At 53.4% G+C, this 16,862-nt stretch overlaps 1 protein-coding gene across 4 annotated transcripts in view; it reads left to right on the forward strand.

The window, feature by feature from the left end:
• The window catches only part of GALNT9 (polypeptide N-acetylgalactosaminyltransferase 9), a 57,811-nt gene that overhangs the window by 9,437 nt on the left and 31,512 nt on the right, over positions 1-16,862 (forward strand). For all 4 annotated transcript variants that reach the window (XR_005032096.2, XR_005032094.2, XM_036921893.2 and 1 more), the window contains exon 2: positions 8,564-8,744. Coding sequence is in view for 2 of the 4 variants with exons in the window: in XM_036921893.2 (XP_036777788.1) it covers positions 8,564-8,744 (181 nt within the window). In the remaining 2 variants the exon portion in view is untranslated. The remainder of the gene's footprint in view (positions 1-8,563; positions 8,745-16,862) is intronic.

Consider the following 16,862-nt stretch of genomic DNA (forward strand, 5'->3'; position numbering starts at 1 on the left):
TCTATCTCCACTCGGTAATCATCAGACTTATATATTAATAGCCAGGCACGTTAAATTGGCGTAAACCTTTATAGGGTGAAGAGAGAGGAGCTGGAGCTCGCAGGATGTTCTGCCATTTCCTCCCCACCCTGCCTCCACCCCACATGCTCTGCCAAGGTCACCCAGGAGGCCCTGCCTGGAACCTGGCAGATGATAGGTGATTTCTCCACTGCAAGCTGTGCAGTCCCAACTGCTAGGCAATGTTAGCAGGGGGTGACCGGTGACCATGCTCGGCGTGAGCGCCCACCACTCATGGCAGCACCGCGTCTGTCTGTCTCAGTCCCTGCTCGCGTCCCTCGGGCATGTGCCACACACTGGTCATCATCAGGAGCAATTTTTCCAGGCTGCACAGGATTGCAGCTGCCCCTCCAGGCTCCTGGGGGCTCCCTCCCACCTCATTCAAGGCTGGAGGGGCCCCCAGGCCACGTGCCCCATGTGCCACATGGGGTCCATTTGGCCCTCTGACCTCTTCTCACTTGAAATGTCGACTTTGCCACAGTGCTCAGATCAGAACCACTCTCCCACCCACCCCACCACCTGGCAGAAAGTGGATTGTAGATACCCTTGCCTCCCAGGTCCCCGTTTTCCTTCACACTTGTCTTAGTTGCTTCTTCCCGTCCTGTCAGATACTGCTTTTTAGCAATCGGTGGTGTTCTTGTTGAGTTAAACTGAACAATCTTAGTGGTTTTCAGGGTGTCCACAGGGGCAGCCCACCCACCTTGCAGAAGACGACAGTCTCCACATTTCCCAAAGGTGCCTTCGATCCTCCTGTTCCTCTTGGATTATCTTGTGACCAACAGCCTCTCCATTTGGGCTGTTTCCTCTCCGGGAATGTTGGCTCAAGTCACTGTGACAGATGGAAATCCATGACTCAAAGAGAAGCTGGGATCTTGAAAGCCACACTTCCTTCCAAGTTGAAAAATTGCAGCCGCCCACATATCCCAGGTATTCGGTGCCGGAAGGTGTGGGCTGGACAAGTGTGAAATGACTCTTCTGGGGAGAGAAGTTTGGAGACCCCTGGGGAGCTGGCAGCTACTTCTGCTCCCTGGAGGCTGTGCCAGCCACGTTGAGGTCTGGGAGGCACCACTGGGAAGCTTGCTGCAGTTACTCTGCATCCCAGCGGCTCACTCCCTTGCTCCTCAGCGTGAATTCAGCCCTTGACAAAGCCCCGACTAAGTGGCCAAACTGCAGAGTGATCTGTTTTTCTCTCATGGGACATTAACTCCAGAGGGCGAGTGGACTTGAAGAGCCCAGCTTCCTTTGAATTCTAGCTCCTTCCTTCCTCTGGTTTGGCATTTGACCTCATGGCTGCTGCAGTCCCAGGCATTGAGTCCCAGTACCAGGCAGGAGAAAGGGGGAAGGACTCTATTCCACTTACATCTTATGGACCAGATCTCATTCTTGGCCACCTAGCTGTTAGGTCAGCCCAGGCAGGCGAGTGTTTTAGCTGAACTCATTTCTATTCCGACAGATTGTTGTTCTACTAATAAAGAGGACGGAGAGGATAGAGGCTGGCCAAGTGGCCATGGTGCCTGCCACTCTTTGCTACTATGACAAGTGACCATTTAAACAGTGGGAATTTAAGACCTGCCCTAATCCAGGATGATCTCATCTCAAAGTCCTCACCTTAGCTCATCTGCAAAGACCTTATTTTCAATAAGGCTGTATTCACAAGTTCCAGCTGGACATAGGGTCACTCTCCAGCCCCCAGCCCCTCTCCATCCATCTAAGCCAGGGGCGCACCTCTGCACCTCCAGGGCCATCCCAGGTAAGTGGGTGCCACTCGGCTCCAGCCAGCTGCTGCCCTGTGGTGACGCAGCCCCATGCAGTCGGATTGCTGGCTCCTTCCAAAGGAGCTGGAAGTTCAGGCTCTCATGTGGGTCTATGGGTGGATTTGTACGAGCACCACATGGCACAAACACCTGTGGCCAGCAGGCAGGGAGGGCCCTGAGGCTTGGTCTAAGCCCCCAACTCCCTCCTAGTTCCTCTGCAATATCCAGACTGACCATATGAGCAGCTGCTGAGGGCCAGTGCTCCGTGAGTCCAGAGGCAGCTACGGCCCTTCCTCCCGCCCTGAAAGCGGGCATTTTGAGCCACCCCAGGTCCTGCCCAGGGTCCTTCCCAGTTGGGAGCAGAAGGGTCTGCTTCTTCCAGCCTTCTGGCCCCCAGGTTTGGGGAAGCTGCCTGCAAGGTCACAGTGCAGCTGTCGCCAGCCCTGGGATGAGGCAGTGTGGCTTAGTGGTTACACATGTAGCTCAGAAAGGCTGTAGCCAACCTCGGCTGTGGCCAGCACAAGCATGCAAGCCTGTTTCCTCACCTGCAGAATGGGATGCCATGGTGTCAACGGCAGGGCCACTGGCCCCACAGTCTCTACCTCCCTGTGGTCAGTGTTGGGGGGCAGTGTTGGCCCACCAGGGGGTGCAGGCACAGGCTGTCCAGGGTGTCAGGGCCTGGACTGGGAAGCACAGGGGGAAGCCTCTGGGAACACACACTCCCATTTGCATTTAGTGCTCAGCTCCTTGAATTAAACCGCCGCACACTTGGGATCCTCCTGCCCCCTCCAGTCTCTGGCGGCTGTGCCTTGATGTCCCCATCACCCTGGCTCTGCTTCCAGGTCTCATGCCTCCCTTCTGTCTGTGTGAAATTCCCCCAAAAAGGGCACCTGTGTTGGCGTGGAAGGCCCTCCTGGACGGGGACATCTCAGGGTACTTACCCCCATCCCGCTTCTTACCAAGTCAGGTGAAGGGGTGAGTCCACAGGCTCCAGACAGAACCTGATACCTTCGCCTTCAGTCATATGCCCATCATGGCTGTCTATCAGATGTAAACCCCACCTGCAAACTTAATGCTATTTTTTCCAAAGTACAGATGAGTCGCTGATATTTAGAGTTGGGTCTGTGTGGCTGCCTCTCCTGCAAGTCCAAGTGGTGTGGTGTCCTGACCACGTCTGGAGCAGTGGCCCTGAAGGTGGAGTGTGAGGTCCCACCACGCGCCACTCCCTGCTGCCCCAGATGCAGATGCTGAGGGACAGTCCTGTAAGCTTCCCATGGCATTTTCCTCAGGGTTCAGCTGGCAACAGTGTCTGGGAGTTGGTCTGGAGGTCCTGCTCCTGACCTACCCAAGAAAAGTCCTCCCAGTCACCTCCTGCAATTAGAAAAGTGCATCCCCTCAGCTCACCGGAGGAGTGTTCCATAAAAGCAGAATTGCTGTGGCACCTGTGGCCTTTCAAAACAGCGCAAGATCTCCAGTGCATTTGGGAGGGCAGGGGCCCCACTTAGCACCCCCCCAACAGGAAACTGCTGCTCTGGAATGTCAAATTGCTGCCTCTGGGGCCAGATGTGTTTCATCACAGGTGCAATCTGGGGCTCTGAGCTACAGCATCAGAGCAGAGAACACTCTGGAAGAAGGGGTGCTCCAGCTGGCACTCCATCAGCAGGGAATGGGGGGCTTTGGATTTGGGAAGGCTCCGTGAGCTGGGCCTGCATCCTCGAGCCTTCTTTCCACCCTGATCTTGACAACTTGCTCCCCACAGCCCAGAACTCACCTCCGCTCCCTCTACCTGGCCTCCCAGATATCTGGACACCTGGAGGAGCTTCATCCCCCAGGACTCTGTCATGGCCAAGCTCAGCTCGTGACCACCTGCCTATGGGACCAGGATGGGCACACCTGAGTGGGTTACCCACCTGGGCTGGGCCAGGCACACCTGAGCAGGTGGCCTCCTTTTTGACCCTGATAACCCTTAAACCCCTTGTCTTTGGTGATCAAAATATCAGAGGAGGGTGCTCTCTCCTGGTGATCAGTTAATCCAGTTGGGGCACATTGGCCAGGCACTGTGTCCGGGGGATGAAGTACCGGTTAGAGGAGGCAGGTCACGTGGGTGACAGCGACCAAGTGTGGGAGGGGGCTGGTTTCTGAAAGAACAGAGAGAGTCTGTTGAGTGGAAGATGGAGGCATGGAGGGAGGGAGAGGCAGAGAAAAAGGGAAACAGGTTGGGGAGAGATGGGGAGAGAAGGAGGGAGGGAACTGAGTCATCACTGTCCACTGCCACCAGGCTGTGACTCAGCACAGGCCCCTGGGTCCCACTCTCATGCCCCCCAAGCTCCCTGCTCCATGGCTACTGTGCCCCCACTACAGTGAGCCCCATTTCCTACAGGCTCAAACCTAACTCCCCTGGAAGCTCCAGGAAGCTGAAACTGACCCTCACCATCCCTGTGTGTGGAGTCAACTGCCCTGCGGCTGTTCCCATGACCCCTGGGCATGCATCGCTGACCCTGCACGAGTACACGCCTGTATGTGGACGTGACTGTACCCTGCCCCAGAGGACAGGCAGGCCCTGTGCCCCCTCCCCTGGGTACCTGCCCAGCACTTGGCATAGCTCCTGGCATTTAGGGGATGCTGCACACACAGGTGAAGAAGGAACAGATGCTCCAGCCACAAGGTAGAATTTCATGTTTGCAGCCACAAAAAGTTATATTTATGCAGAAGTTTTAGTGACACAGGAAAATGCTGACGACGTAGAGATACGAGAGCACAGACCTGTATATCGTCATACACATCTGCTGAACTAGTTGAGCCATCACATATAATCTTATACAGATAATATGGAATAGCAAAATACCGATACTGGTTTTCCCCAGGGAGTGAGACCCTGGCTGAGCTTGTGTGTGTGTATCTTCAGAATTCTCCACAGTAAGCATTTATGAACTTCTCAGTCAGAAGAAATGCACTTTCTAATTTAAAAAGCAAAAGCATGTATTGCTGCAATAATATAAAACAAATCTAAACCTTTTGGACAGGAAGTTAACACTGAGAGTCATAAAAATATCTATATTTGACCCCAGTTTTAATTTTTGAAATAAGGGAACAATCTTAAATATGTAAGATGAATAAATAAATGTCTAAGGATATTGGACCTGTTAAGCAAGCGTTCATACATCCACTTGGGAGAACACTACATGTTAGTCTAAAGTGATCATTGACTGTAATTATGGAGTCTCATCTGTATTGTGGTCCCACCTGCCATGAGGACCACCTTCCTATGGAAAGTGTCCAGCTCCCGGCCTCCTGAAGGGGGGATGGCCCAGAGCGGTTGAGAGGCAGTGGCGAAGACCAGCTGCCAGCACTAGTACCATAGTACCTGTGCACAGATGCTGGTTCTGGGCTGAGAGACCGTGGGACCTTGAGCGTGTTGACTGACCTTGGTAGGCCTCAGTTTCCTCATCGGAAGCATCGAGTGAATTACAGTGCCCACCCCAGGGTGGGGAACACATGGTGCACAAGTCTAAACTGCTCATGCTACATCAGGGTTGGTACCTGTTCGCTCCCAACAGCCACAAAGGAAGTCAGCTTCAGTTGTAGAGCAAATCAAAATCGGCATAATCTGGGAAATTCACAGTGTCTGGAGAACAATTGATATTGCCTTGATATTTGAAAATTCTTAAGTAGTATGCTTGAGTCACTGATGGGGTCCCTCCCTGGTCTTCATGGGTCACCTGATGCTTGGCTGACAGCCAATAATATTTACGTGAGCCATGTGGTAAATGTGGACTCATTTCTCATTTTGGGATCAGCCTACAGACAAACCCTGGGGAAGCTTGAGGGCAGTTACAGAGTGAAATGCAGACGTTATAGATGACCTTTGAGGGCGTGAAAGCCAAGGCCCAGCTTAGCAGGAGGTGCAGAGGGAAGCATGCTAATTCCTTTCCTTCTTTTTTTGGCAATTCAACATTAAAATTTTTTTTTAGTTTGGCAAGAACATGCAACATGAGATGTACCGCCTTAACAAATCTCCCCCACCCCATGAATGCACAATGCAGCATTGTTCACGCGGTTGTACGGCAGGCCCCTAAGCTGGTTCATGTATGTTTAGATACCTGTAAAACTGAAAAATGGCACGTAAGTGGGTAGCAACTCCTGGGAGGGTGCTAATTTTCCTCTAACCTGGTGGGATCCAATAGCTACTGGCTAACAATACTTCCAAAATAGAGCCACAAGTGTTCCTTATATGGTCACAAAAGTAACCACCGGATTAACTAAAAATAACAGCAGAGAAAACCAGGGCGAGGGAGGCGCAGGGTGGGGATGTGGCTGCCGAGAAACAGACCGGCTCCCTGTCTTTCAAGCCAAGAAGCCAAGGGAACTTGTCTCCAGCTGACAATGCAAGAACCAGACGCATGTGTGTGGTGGACAGAAGGAGGGACTAAAACCAGAGAATGTGTGCTGGAGAGAAAGGCTTGCTCCCTCTCGTTGTCCAGCTTTCTTGATTGGATTTCCCACGTGTGTGGATTTTACCTTTGCAAGCTAACAAGTGACATACGAGCCCAGGAGTTTCCAGGGCTGGCTGCCATACCGATGCCCCTCTCCGGTGGCCCACCCGGCTGGGGCAGAGCCCCCAGGGGCAGGAGGCTGCTGGCTCGCCAGGTGGGAAGCACATCTGCCTGTGGGAGACGGCTGTTTACAGACCTGTCAAAGTGGAGAACCCACGTGCAGAGCATTTAAAGAGCATGATTACGTAGATGTTCTGCAACATTAAAATAAGAACTGGAGGTGATTGCACGTAATGTAATTTTTCAATTTCAACTCCAGTATGTAGCCTTTGATCCCACCTAAATACCAACACTATTGGCCCATTTAAGATGGAATATTCCAGAAAATTTGGCAGTCCTGAGCCTAAGGGCCGAGACTCTAGTGAGCAGACTGCCCATGGGATGGGTGGGTGGGGGCAGAGATGGGCTCCCTGGGCACTAGCTGGGCCTGTTAAAAGGTAGATGCAGGCCTGTTGACCTGGGAATCATTATTTGAGCAGAAAACCTGTTTGAATGGCCAGTTGGGGCTGGTAGTACCCCCGGAGCCGGAGAGACTTCTGGTGAGCTAGGCAGCCAAAGCTGGGGCCTGGCCGTGTGTGACTGCCTGTCCATTTCCCAACCTGGAGGCACCTTCAGGCTTAGCCTTTGGCTTCCTAAGCACCTTGGTCCGGTGGCCTTCCTCTCTGGTTAATTAAACAAACTTAAGGGGCAATGGGCATTGCAGGAGGGGGCCCTCCTCCCTGCAAAGGGCTGCTAGTCATCGACATTACACATGCCCCAGACTATGCTCTTCCCTGGACTGGGGAGACTCCCTGATGCTCCCCGGTGCAGCTGGGACTGAGTCCATCTACTCTTTCTGGCTCACACCCCTGTGCCCTGGCCAATTCCAGATGCCCCTGATCACTGTTCCAGAGAGGCCAAGTGGTGTTGTCTTTGCCCCGCCAGCCCTGCTCTGGTTGCTGGTCCCTAAGAGCCGAGTTCCTCTACTGGCACAAGTGACCAGATGGAGGACCACGCCAGCAGAGCACTCCCCTGGCCTCGCCTTCCCAGGCACTGCTTGTATACAGGCCCTGGTGGCCCAGAAGTCCCACCCCCACACCAGGCCACCTGCCAGTTGGTCTGTGCCCCAGCCAGTGTGAAGAGCGCCCTCGGTGCACTTCTTCTTGTGTCCTTGGAAGCGTTTCATTCCATGTGGTGCTTCTGAGGTCTCTGCAGGTTACTGCATGTGTCAGCAGCTCCTTTTTGTCCCCGAAGTGTCCCATCATGTGGATGTGCAGTTAGCTTAAACTATAAAGATGACAAGATTAAAGGTTGGCAAGCACGTGGGCAACTCCTTGCATTGTTGAAATTTACTTTATTCTTAATTTTTAAAAATTAATAGGCCTTACTGTTCAGAGCAGTTTAAGCTTACAGAAAAACATAGTGGACAGTACAGACAGCTCCCAGATAGCCTGCCTCAGTTTCCCCCTTATTAACACATGCATTAGTGCATTTGTGATAGGGAAAAATTGATGAGGACAGCAGTCTAGTCCAGGTGGCTCCCCTCTGTCTCCCCCTCCTCAACACAAACAACAAAAACACTCCCTTGATTTCCCCCTCTGCCGAGCACCCGCTCCCTAGGTTCACTCCCTAAACTCCCTCCCCCTTGCCTGCTCGCTTGCTGTGCACATAGGAATGTTATAGATACAGAGGCAGAAAGATATATATTGCTCCCTTTGCCTTTGTTCAGGGCTCAGACTTTTGGGAGATGACTCCCCTCTGAGCCCACCGGTGTGAAAGCCTCAACACTCCAAGACCTCCGAGTGCCACTTGGTTCTTCCGTAAGTGATCCAGTCCAGGCTTTCCAGTATTTTCTGTAACATTTGTACTCCAATGTGCCGATATTGTTATGTGATTACAAACTACAGTCTGTGGTTTGCAAAAGGGTCACCCTTGGTGTCCACTCTGTGGGTTTAGATGAATGCACCCACTATTACAGTATCCCAGAGTCTTCTTGTGGCCCTGAAAACCCTCTGTGCTCACCTGTTCATCCCCCCCAGACCCCCAGCCCCTGGCAACCACAGGCCTGTGTTTCTGTAGTTTTGTCTTGTCCGGTGTCCTCAGCTGGAACCACTCAGGGTGTAAAGCATTTGCTGAGTTTGCACCTGCAAGTAAGAGTGGTTTAGGGGAGGCTGAGAGGGTCCTGGGACCACCTGACCCCTCTTCTCTCATTTCCACCAGGTTTGGCCAAGCCCATGGGCCTGGTGGAGGGGCCGGGGGGCCTGGGCCAGGGTGGCTTGGCGGCCAGCCTGCGTGATGACAGCCAGGAGGTGGAGGGCAAGTACGAGGAATATGGGTACAATGCGCAGCTCAGCGACCGCATCTCCCTGGACAGGACCATCCCTGACTACAGACCCAAAAAGTGAGTACACTGCTCCCGCTTCAGCCCATGTACAAGCCCAGTGCCCGGCAAGCCACATGACGTTCACAAACTGCAGCACAGGCAGAGGGAATGGCTGTGCTGGAACGTGTGGGGCCCTGAACATCCATGGTCTCCTCTTGGGTTTCTCTGCTTGCCGCTGCCGGCGTCCTCTCAGGGGCCTGGGGCTGCGCAGTCCCTTTCGATACAGATATTTGGAGGTGAGAAAAAGTTGCCACTGCTCACGGCACACAGATGACAGAATGATGGAATTGTGAAGCCACGGTGTGTGCCCCGCAGGTCTGTCCCATTTGCTTTTGGTTCAGGGATGGGTGAAGCTGTTTAAACGAGCATCGCTATGTCTATAACGTGTTTGCCGTTTGTCTGTGGGCCTGTAACCCCTGTCTGCACCACCCACACCACTGGAGTTGATGGATGCCCTGCAGGCTGTGGCCTCACCCTGTGGTTACTCAGGACCTAGGCTGTGAGTCTTGTGTCCTGTGTGAAAGCTCATCAGGTACCTTGGCAGATGTGACATTTGAACAAAATACAGAATAAACTGGATGTCATTACTTTAACAAAGTTCAGCCAAGTGCAGCATGTGCACCCTGGAAATGAATGGTGAGTTTAGCCACGCTCATTTCCAAAGCTCCGTCTGCAGAGCCCAGCCTGGAGCAGGGAACCTCAACAGGAAAGACACTGTCAGCAGTGCTAGCCTGGTGTAAGCCAGAGTTCAGGCTGTGCTGGGCTCAGCTGGGCTGTGCTGAGCTGTGCTGTGCTGTGCTGTACTATACTAGGTTGGGCTGTACTGAGCTGAGCTAGGCTGGCCTGGGCTGTGCCAGGCTGGACTGTGCTGTGCTGTGCTGTGCTGTGCTGGGCTGTACTGAGCTGAGCTGGGCTGTGCTAGGCCAGGCTGGGCTGTGCTGGGCCAGGATGTACTGAGCTGAGCTAGGCTGTGCTGTGCTGTGCTGTGTTCGGCAGCCACTGTTCATAGTTGCTGTGCTGGGTGGGTGACAGGTGGGGCCTGGGCCTCTGGAGCAAACTTCAAGGAAAGGTGAATGGATGCCCATTTTTAGCTTCTGTCTGGTTTGCCCCCTCCACATCCCCCAGCCTCTGTGGACCCTGAGACAAGGACTCTGGGGAAGTGATCCCAGAAGCCCTGGAGAGGGTGGGAGGGCCAACAGGTAAGGCAGGAAGCATGTGAAAGTGCATCATCTGTGTGGCTACAGGGTTGCAGAAGCTCAGCTTGCTTGAGGGCTGCTTTGGGGCATATTGCTGCCCTGCCCCCTGGCAAGCTGAGATGGGATGAGGTGCCTTGAATCAAGTCTTCAGAGTGGGCACTTGCTGGAGTGCCCATCACAGCAGCGATGGTGCATCTGCCCCCACTCTACCATATGGGCTCCGTACCCACCTCTTTGGGAACTGATGCCAGTTGCCACACATGCCCTAGATGATGTGGAGCCAGTTGGTGAGAGGCTGCTGCCTGGCTTCCTGCTTCCCTTGTGACTTGGTCCCAGAGAAACTCCCCTTCTGCCCAGTCACAGAGTGCAGAGGACTGGTTATAGACTCCATACACATGTAACATGTGGTTTTATTTTCATTGCATTTATTTTCTTGGTCACCATTGATTTAGCATGAGTAAGGGCAGCTTCCATTTGCATAATGAAATAAGGATTCCTTTTTGAATAAAAAATGCATTTAGGTGTAAAACAGACAATTGAAGCAGCACCCTGAGTAAATGGTAAGGCAGGTGGTGGCTATGCGACAACACTCACAGGCACAGGGAATGACTCGGGTTTGGGGAGCACCCAGTCTGTGCTCTAAGGGTGCACATGCATGGGTGTATGTGTGTGTGTGTGTGCAAGTGTGCACATGCATGTGCATGGTTTTGCACATGGGTGCATGTCCATGCGTGACTGTGTGAGCACACACATGTGGGTGCATTGTATAATGTGGGTGTTGCATGTGCACATGTGTGTGTACATGTATGTGCACACGTATTGTGTGTGCGTGTGAATATGTATACATGTGGGCACGTGTGGGTATGTGTATGTGTGAGAGTGTGCTCACATGTACAAGTGAGTGTGTGTTTGTGAGCATGCATGTGTGGGTATGTGCATGAGTGCATGTGGATGAACCTGTGTGGGGGTGTGTGCACACGTGTGCATGTGTGTGCCTGACTGTTTCAGAGTGCTCCCTGGTGTTGAGCTTGTTCTTAGCTCTGAGCTTCTGGGTTTGTGTTGTTTGGGGAGCCAAGACTGTATGGAGGCTCAGTAATTCATGAAAGGGCCCCTGGGGTCAGCTCAGCTGTTACACTCATGGTTTATTGTTAGGGAAGGACAGGCTGGCATCACAGAGGGCAGGGGCCAGGAGAGACCAGATGACAGAGTCTAGGGGCCAGCCTGCTGCTCCAGGAAGAGGAGGTTCTCCACTCTGGGCAAGTTCAGTACGAATTCCATGAGATGCAATAACGACAAGGGGATGTTAGGAATAAAAAGGGACTCAGACCCAGCTTTATTCTCACGGCAGTAGCTTGAGCACTAGATCCCCGTCTGCCGTCTCGGTTTCTGACTCCGGCTCCAGGCTCCGTTCCCCAGGCACTGCCTTCGCTGGTGGCTCCACCTCCACTTCCTTCTGCTCCCTGCACCGGGCTCCTTGCCTTCCCTCTCTGCTTCCTAGCACAGGGCTCCGTGGCTTCCCTCTGCCAGTCTCCACTCCGTCCTGCTTCCCAGCACGGGGCTTGGGCGCTTCTGCCTCCTGTTTCCCTCTGCCCTACCCCCCAGCCAATACTTAAGTTTGCTTGAAGCAGCTTTATCAGCTGGTAAACAGCTCACTGCCAACGGGCATGGAAGCAGGCTAAGTACGTATACAGTGGGTGATACTAGAATCAGGGGAGATGAGAATCCTGGGTTTTCCCTACATGGCCCTCCCAGGGTGCCATACAGATGGCACTAATTCTCTCGGTGAGGACACGTGATGGCAGCAAGGAAGTATTGCCAACCAGGGGCTCCCCAAGCCTTGGTGCTCAGGCTTGCACTGGCTGACTTAGCCTCCAGCCTCCAGAGGTCAAACTGATACCACATGGCAAGAGGCCCTACTGTAAATCCACTGCAGTGTGGACTACCGGGTGTGGCCCACGGACATGACAGGCTCATGGGGCAGGATGTCTCTGCCCCAAGGGCTCAGAGGTTACCTCCCAGGAGCTGGCAGTGTGGACAAGTTGAGTCTGCTGTGTTAACCCCTTGGTGTACACACACAGTAGTCGACTTGGCAGAGGTGGCACGCTGCATCTTTGTCCGTGGTACTTGTGGCCATGAGGGATGAATGCCAGCCTTGAGTGCCCAAGCCACCAGAGCCCAGAGGTTGGGCCACTCGCCAAGCAGCCCCATTGCCCTGGATGGGTGGGGCTCTCCAGCTGTCCTGCCACATCCCCAGATCAGAGCAGTGGCCTTTACAGAGCGGATGAGAGTGTATGTGCCACACACCTGTTGGTAGCCTCCCCAAGAACCAGTTTTTGTTTTCTGGGCATGAGTCCCCTTCCCATGTGGGAGCCCATGGGAACTTCCGTCCCAGCTGTGGTTGGGTCACACAACCCAGGACTAAGCCAGTCACCAGCCACAGTGGTTGGCTCAGGGCGTCACTTGGTCCAGTCCAGTCCAATCTGCGTGACTCTTGGAATTACCTGAGGCCACTGGGGAGAAATATCAGGCTTTTCTCTCCAAAGGAAAGCTTCAGGGATGGGAACCTGAGGAGCTGCACCATCTCATCATCATGAGGGGAAGGCCCGGAGCAGGGGAGGAGCCTGGTTCCACAATGTTAGTGGGAGCACCCAGATCTAGCTGTTCCTGAAGCTGGAAACAAGTTATAAATAGACTAAGTCCTCTAGGCTCTACAGTGACAGCACACACACACACCTTTTAAAAATATTTTGCTCAAGCAAATTTGGATTGGATTCTCTGCTTCTTAAAGATGAAAGTGCTCTGCCTGTTCTGTCTGGTGTGTGGCTGCCCATCCTCAGGACCATTTTACTCTGGAATTTTGCAGGAGTCCTCCCTGAAGGGACCTCAGCTGGCCAAAACAAAACTGAAGGGAGCAACCAGCACACATACAAAAGACATCAGGGCAAACTTTGAAAGACTTGATATTCACAACGCCGTACTGATAGAAGCTTGATTTACAGAAACTGCCCCTCTGAACTTGAGGGTATGGGTTGTGCTTATTTATGTGAATTTTTATTTATGTCGCTTTGATGCCAGCAACGTGCACAAACATGTAGACCATAAGCTAGGACTCAGAAAGAGGCTCCCCAGAAGATGGGGGCAGGGCTGGGTCTTCCTGGAGGCCAGCCCCCATCCAGGAGCCCACCCAGGGTCACCTTATCAGAACAAAAGCCAGGCACTGCCAAAGCCTTCAGGAGGTAAACACTCTGCCCATGCCCCCCATCACTCAGAAGATTCCAAGGTTTTAGGAGTTCAGCGCTCCCTCTTCCTGCCTGGGGCAGAGACTTCTCTGTATTCCCCATTGTTTCATAGGCCAGATGGTCCAGATGGTAAACATTTTAGTCTGTAGGGCCTGTCAAGAGCAGCCATTCAATACGTGCATGAATGGGTGTGGGTGTGGCCAGACAAAACCTCATTTACAAAACCAGGAGACTGCAGTATTGGGCCATGGTTTATGACCCCTGTTCTACACTATGCATGCCCCAGAGCATGCCTCCTTCACAGGACCAGTGTGGCAGATTGTGTTTTCCAAAGATGGATAAAAATCCCCATGAAGAGGTGGAGACCATGTCCCTCCCCTTGAAACTGGGTGGGATTCTGTGGCTGGTCATCCAGTGGCAGAGGGAGGAGGTGAGCGTGGGCTCCCAGGGCCCCGCCCCACGCTGGCCCACAGCCCCCAAGGAAGCAGGCCCATGTGCTGAAGCCGCAGAGTTGTGAGGAGGCATCCACAAGGACAGGCTGAGCCCCCCGGAGGACAAGGCAGGCAGTGCCAGCTGCTGCAGCCCTGTCTGAGCCCACAGGACAGTCCCTGACCTGGACCACCAGCCGAGGCCTTCCGGGACCCATGGCAGGAAACAAAGGATGGCTGCGTTGCTCAGATGAAGGCCAGCTTTGGTGGCTGGCACCATGGGGAGGATGCCTTGGGCTGGGCATGGCCGTGTCGGCATGGTTTGGGAAGTCAGTAGGGGGTTTCCATTCCACAAACAGCAGCTCCACCTTTTCACATGTTGGGGACCATGCCTGACACTTAGTAGGACTTCAGCAAATGTTAATGGATGATTAAATGAATAAACACATAAATGCTAGCTCAGTCTGTGCCCATTTGAAACTTTCAGGTTTGATTCCTTTATTGGCCTTCATCTCATGAAGCTGTCCCACCCAGTCATAAACTGCCTTGGGGACTGGCTTAGACACACGGGATGTAGGAGTGTGTGCGTGTGCATGTGTATGTGTGTTCACATGTGTGCGTGCACATTCCATCCACTCTCAAACCTAAGTTCTCACTAACTTTCTCCCATTAGATACATTATTGATTTCCCTTTGTCTAGAGGGGGATAGCTTTTCTAATTAAGCAGCAGCTTTAATTATGCCACAAAGCACATAACATAGATCTTGATTATTAAGACTGGCCCATGGGATAATCAAAGGAAGCCTGGCAAATCCAAATTAAACAGTATTGTTAAAACGAGCGGCCTTATCCTAGACCTGGGCTGCATTCCAGTGCAGTTAACGAACCCCTGCTATGCGTTCCTGAAGTCTTCGTGCATATTAATTGTCTGGGCTGCGAACAGCTTGGTGGACAAATCTCCTAAGTGCAGATTCAGTGAATGGCGGGTGCGAGGAGCTGGAATTAGGTACCCAGCGCCCAGTTCTGGGTCCTCCGATGTTCAGGGTCTGCAAGTGGAGGCTGTGTTGTCAGACAAGGAGGTGGCAGGAGTGTGGTGTAACCTGGAGATGCCCTGAGTGGTGTGTGACTGGCTCCAGAGGAAAGGCACCTGCTTTCTTTCCTTCAGAGAACAGAACCGCAGCTGTCAGAGCCACAGCCTGACCAGGTAGTCTTCCTGGCTAGACGACAGTGTCCCCTCTTCCTGCCAGCCCCCAACCCATCTCCAGGGGAGGAGAAGCCTGTGGGGAGGGCATCCCTCCTGCAGCAGTCCAGGGCTGCCTGCCCCATGCTCCCTCTCAGCTACAGAGGTGCTGGGAAGAGGGAAGAGCCCTCTGGGTGTAGGGCTGTTCTGTCAGCCAGTGGAGATAAAATACCTGGGGCTTCGTTTGTCCTTCCTCCTACCAGCGTCCACCCTAAGGGCTCACTGGGGCCACCGAAGCTGAGAGCCACAGGACCATGTCCGTGCTGACCTGCACCCTCGCCCAGTGACCCCAGGGACCCTCTGAAGAAGAGCCTGGAGGGCTGGAGGTCACGTGCACTAAAGATCGAGCACCATGTGTGTGCCTGTACATGTGTGTACACAACTATGTGTTCAGGGATTTGTGTGTGTGAATTGGCTCATGTGTGCACATATGTGTGTGTGCAAGTACATATATGTTTCTGGGAGGTCTTACAGCCACTGCCTGGATAGACAGATGGACCCAAGCTTGGAAAGAGGACCCAGAAGCAGGAGGCCCCAGCGTATCTCATTCTGTGTGTCGCCTTCCTGTGTTCCCAAGCAGTCCCTCCTACGCTGGGACCCTCTGCCTCTGTGCATCCAGAATCCTGTCTCAGGTTTCTCTGAGCCCCCTGCCAGCAGGAAGGGCCTGTCATTAAGGATTCTGACCTCGCACAGATGTTCCCGTGAGGGCAGGAGCATGTCACACGGCAGGCAAATGCCATTACCAGGAAGGCACCCACAGGGCATTGGAGGCCGAACAGGCCCCTGGTGATGCATTTTCAAGAGCCTCCTGGCAGCTCTTCCCAGAAACATCCATCTTGGCTCCCAAGGGCAGCTTTCTGGGTGTGTGCTAAGCCCAAACCCGTCTCCATCGGCAGGAGACAGAAGGGTGTCCTGCTGCCGTGAGGCGAAGCTCAGTTGCCCTGGGAGGGTGCTGCCACTTTGTTCCTTCTCCATCCTGCATTTATTTCTCCTGTAGCACAAAGGGAATCCCCGTAAATTTCCATTAGTGTCGCTAATTTCGCTGCCGTGGCCCTGTTTCCCGTGAGGCCAGCTGGGACACTGCCTGCTGTGTGTTCTAACCAAGACCTCGGAAGTGGCTTTCAAGAGCCCCATAAGGACTCCCGCTCCTCGGTGGGTTTATAAATCCTCCTGGAGACATGTTTGTGGTTGAGGACGTCCTGCTCCTCTGGCTCTGGGTCAGGATGTGAAGACCAAGGGAGATTTTGCTGCACAAAAGCCCAGGCCACACAACCAGCTGTGACCTGGCTAGCCCGTCTGCCCAGCTACAGGAAGCGCCACTGCATGCCCAGTGCTGCACACTGGGTGTCCACGGGAGAGATGCGCTCAGTCAGACTATTGCTGCTTGGCCAATCACTCTTCAGTTGGCTGTTAAACCACGTTTTAGGGGACTCAGAGGCTGGAATTCAGACGAGATCACAGGATGGCCTCTGAGCAGTCAGTCCTTCTGGGCCTCAGCTAGAGAGTGCAATGGTGGGGGGCGCTCAACAGCTAGAACCACGGGGTTCATCATGCACATGGGTGCCAGTTGCTGGCTGTCCACCAGAGCACCCACGCATGGCCTCTTCATTGGGCCTGGGCTGCCTCACAGCATGGCGGCCTGGGAGGGGTCATTTGCTTCTATGGCACCTTAGGGCTCCAAAAACAAAGCTCTCAGAACTACCTTTATAAAATAGATTGGCTTAAATTACACAGGGAGCTGGCCTAATCCAGCACAATGTATTTCTAGCCTGTTGGTGGGCAGAGCTGGGAAGACCAGGCCTATTTTGTCAGTTAGAAACCCAGACCTTTGGATCTTGTGGGCGGCACTGTGTCGCCCCTGCATCTACCCAGCATTTCAGGCCATGACCTTAGATGGAGACTGCGTTTAGGACAGCAGCCTCCCCCACATCTCGGACAGGGCTGTGCATTGGCACAGAGGGAGATACTGGTGAGGGTTTCAGGAGGCAGGGACTGAGCGGTGGGCCCATCCACTCATTAACGAGTGTTTATTA

Source organism: Manis pentadactyla, chromosome 14 (assembly GCF_030020395.1).
Source record: "Manis pentadactyla isolate mManPen7 chromosome 14, mManPen7.hap1, whole genome shotgun sequence".
Taxonomy (NCBI): Eukaryota; Metazoa; Chordata; class Mammalia; order Pholidota; family Manidae; genus Manis; species Manis pentadactyla.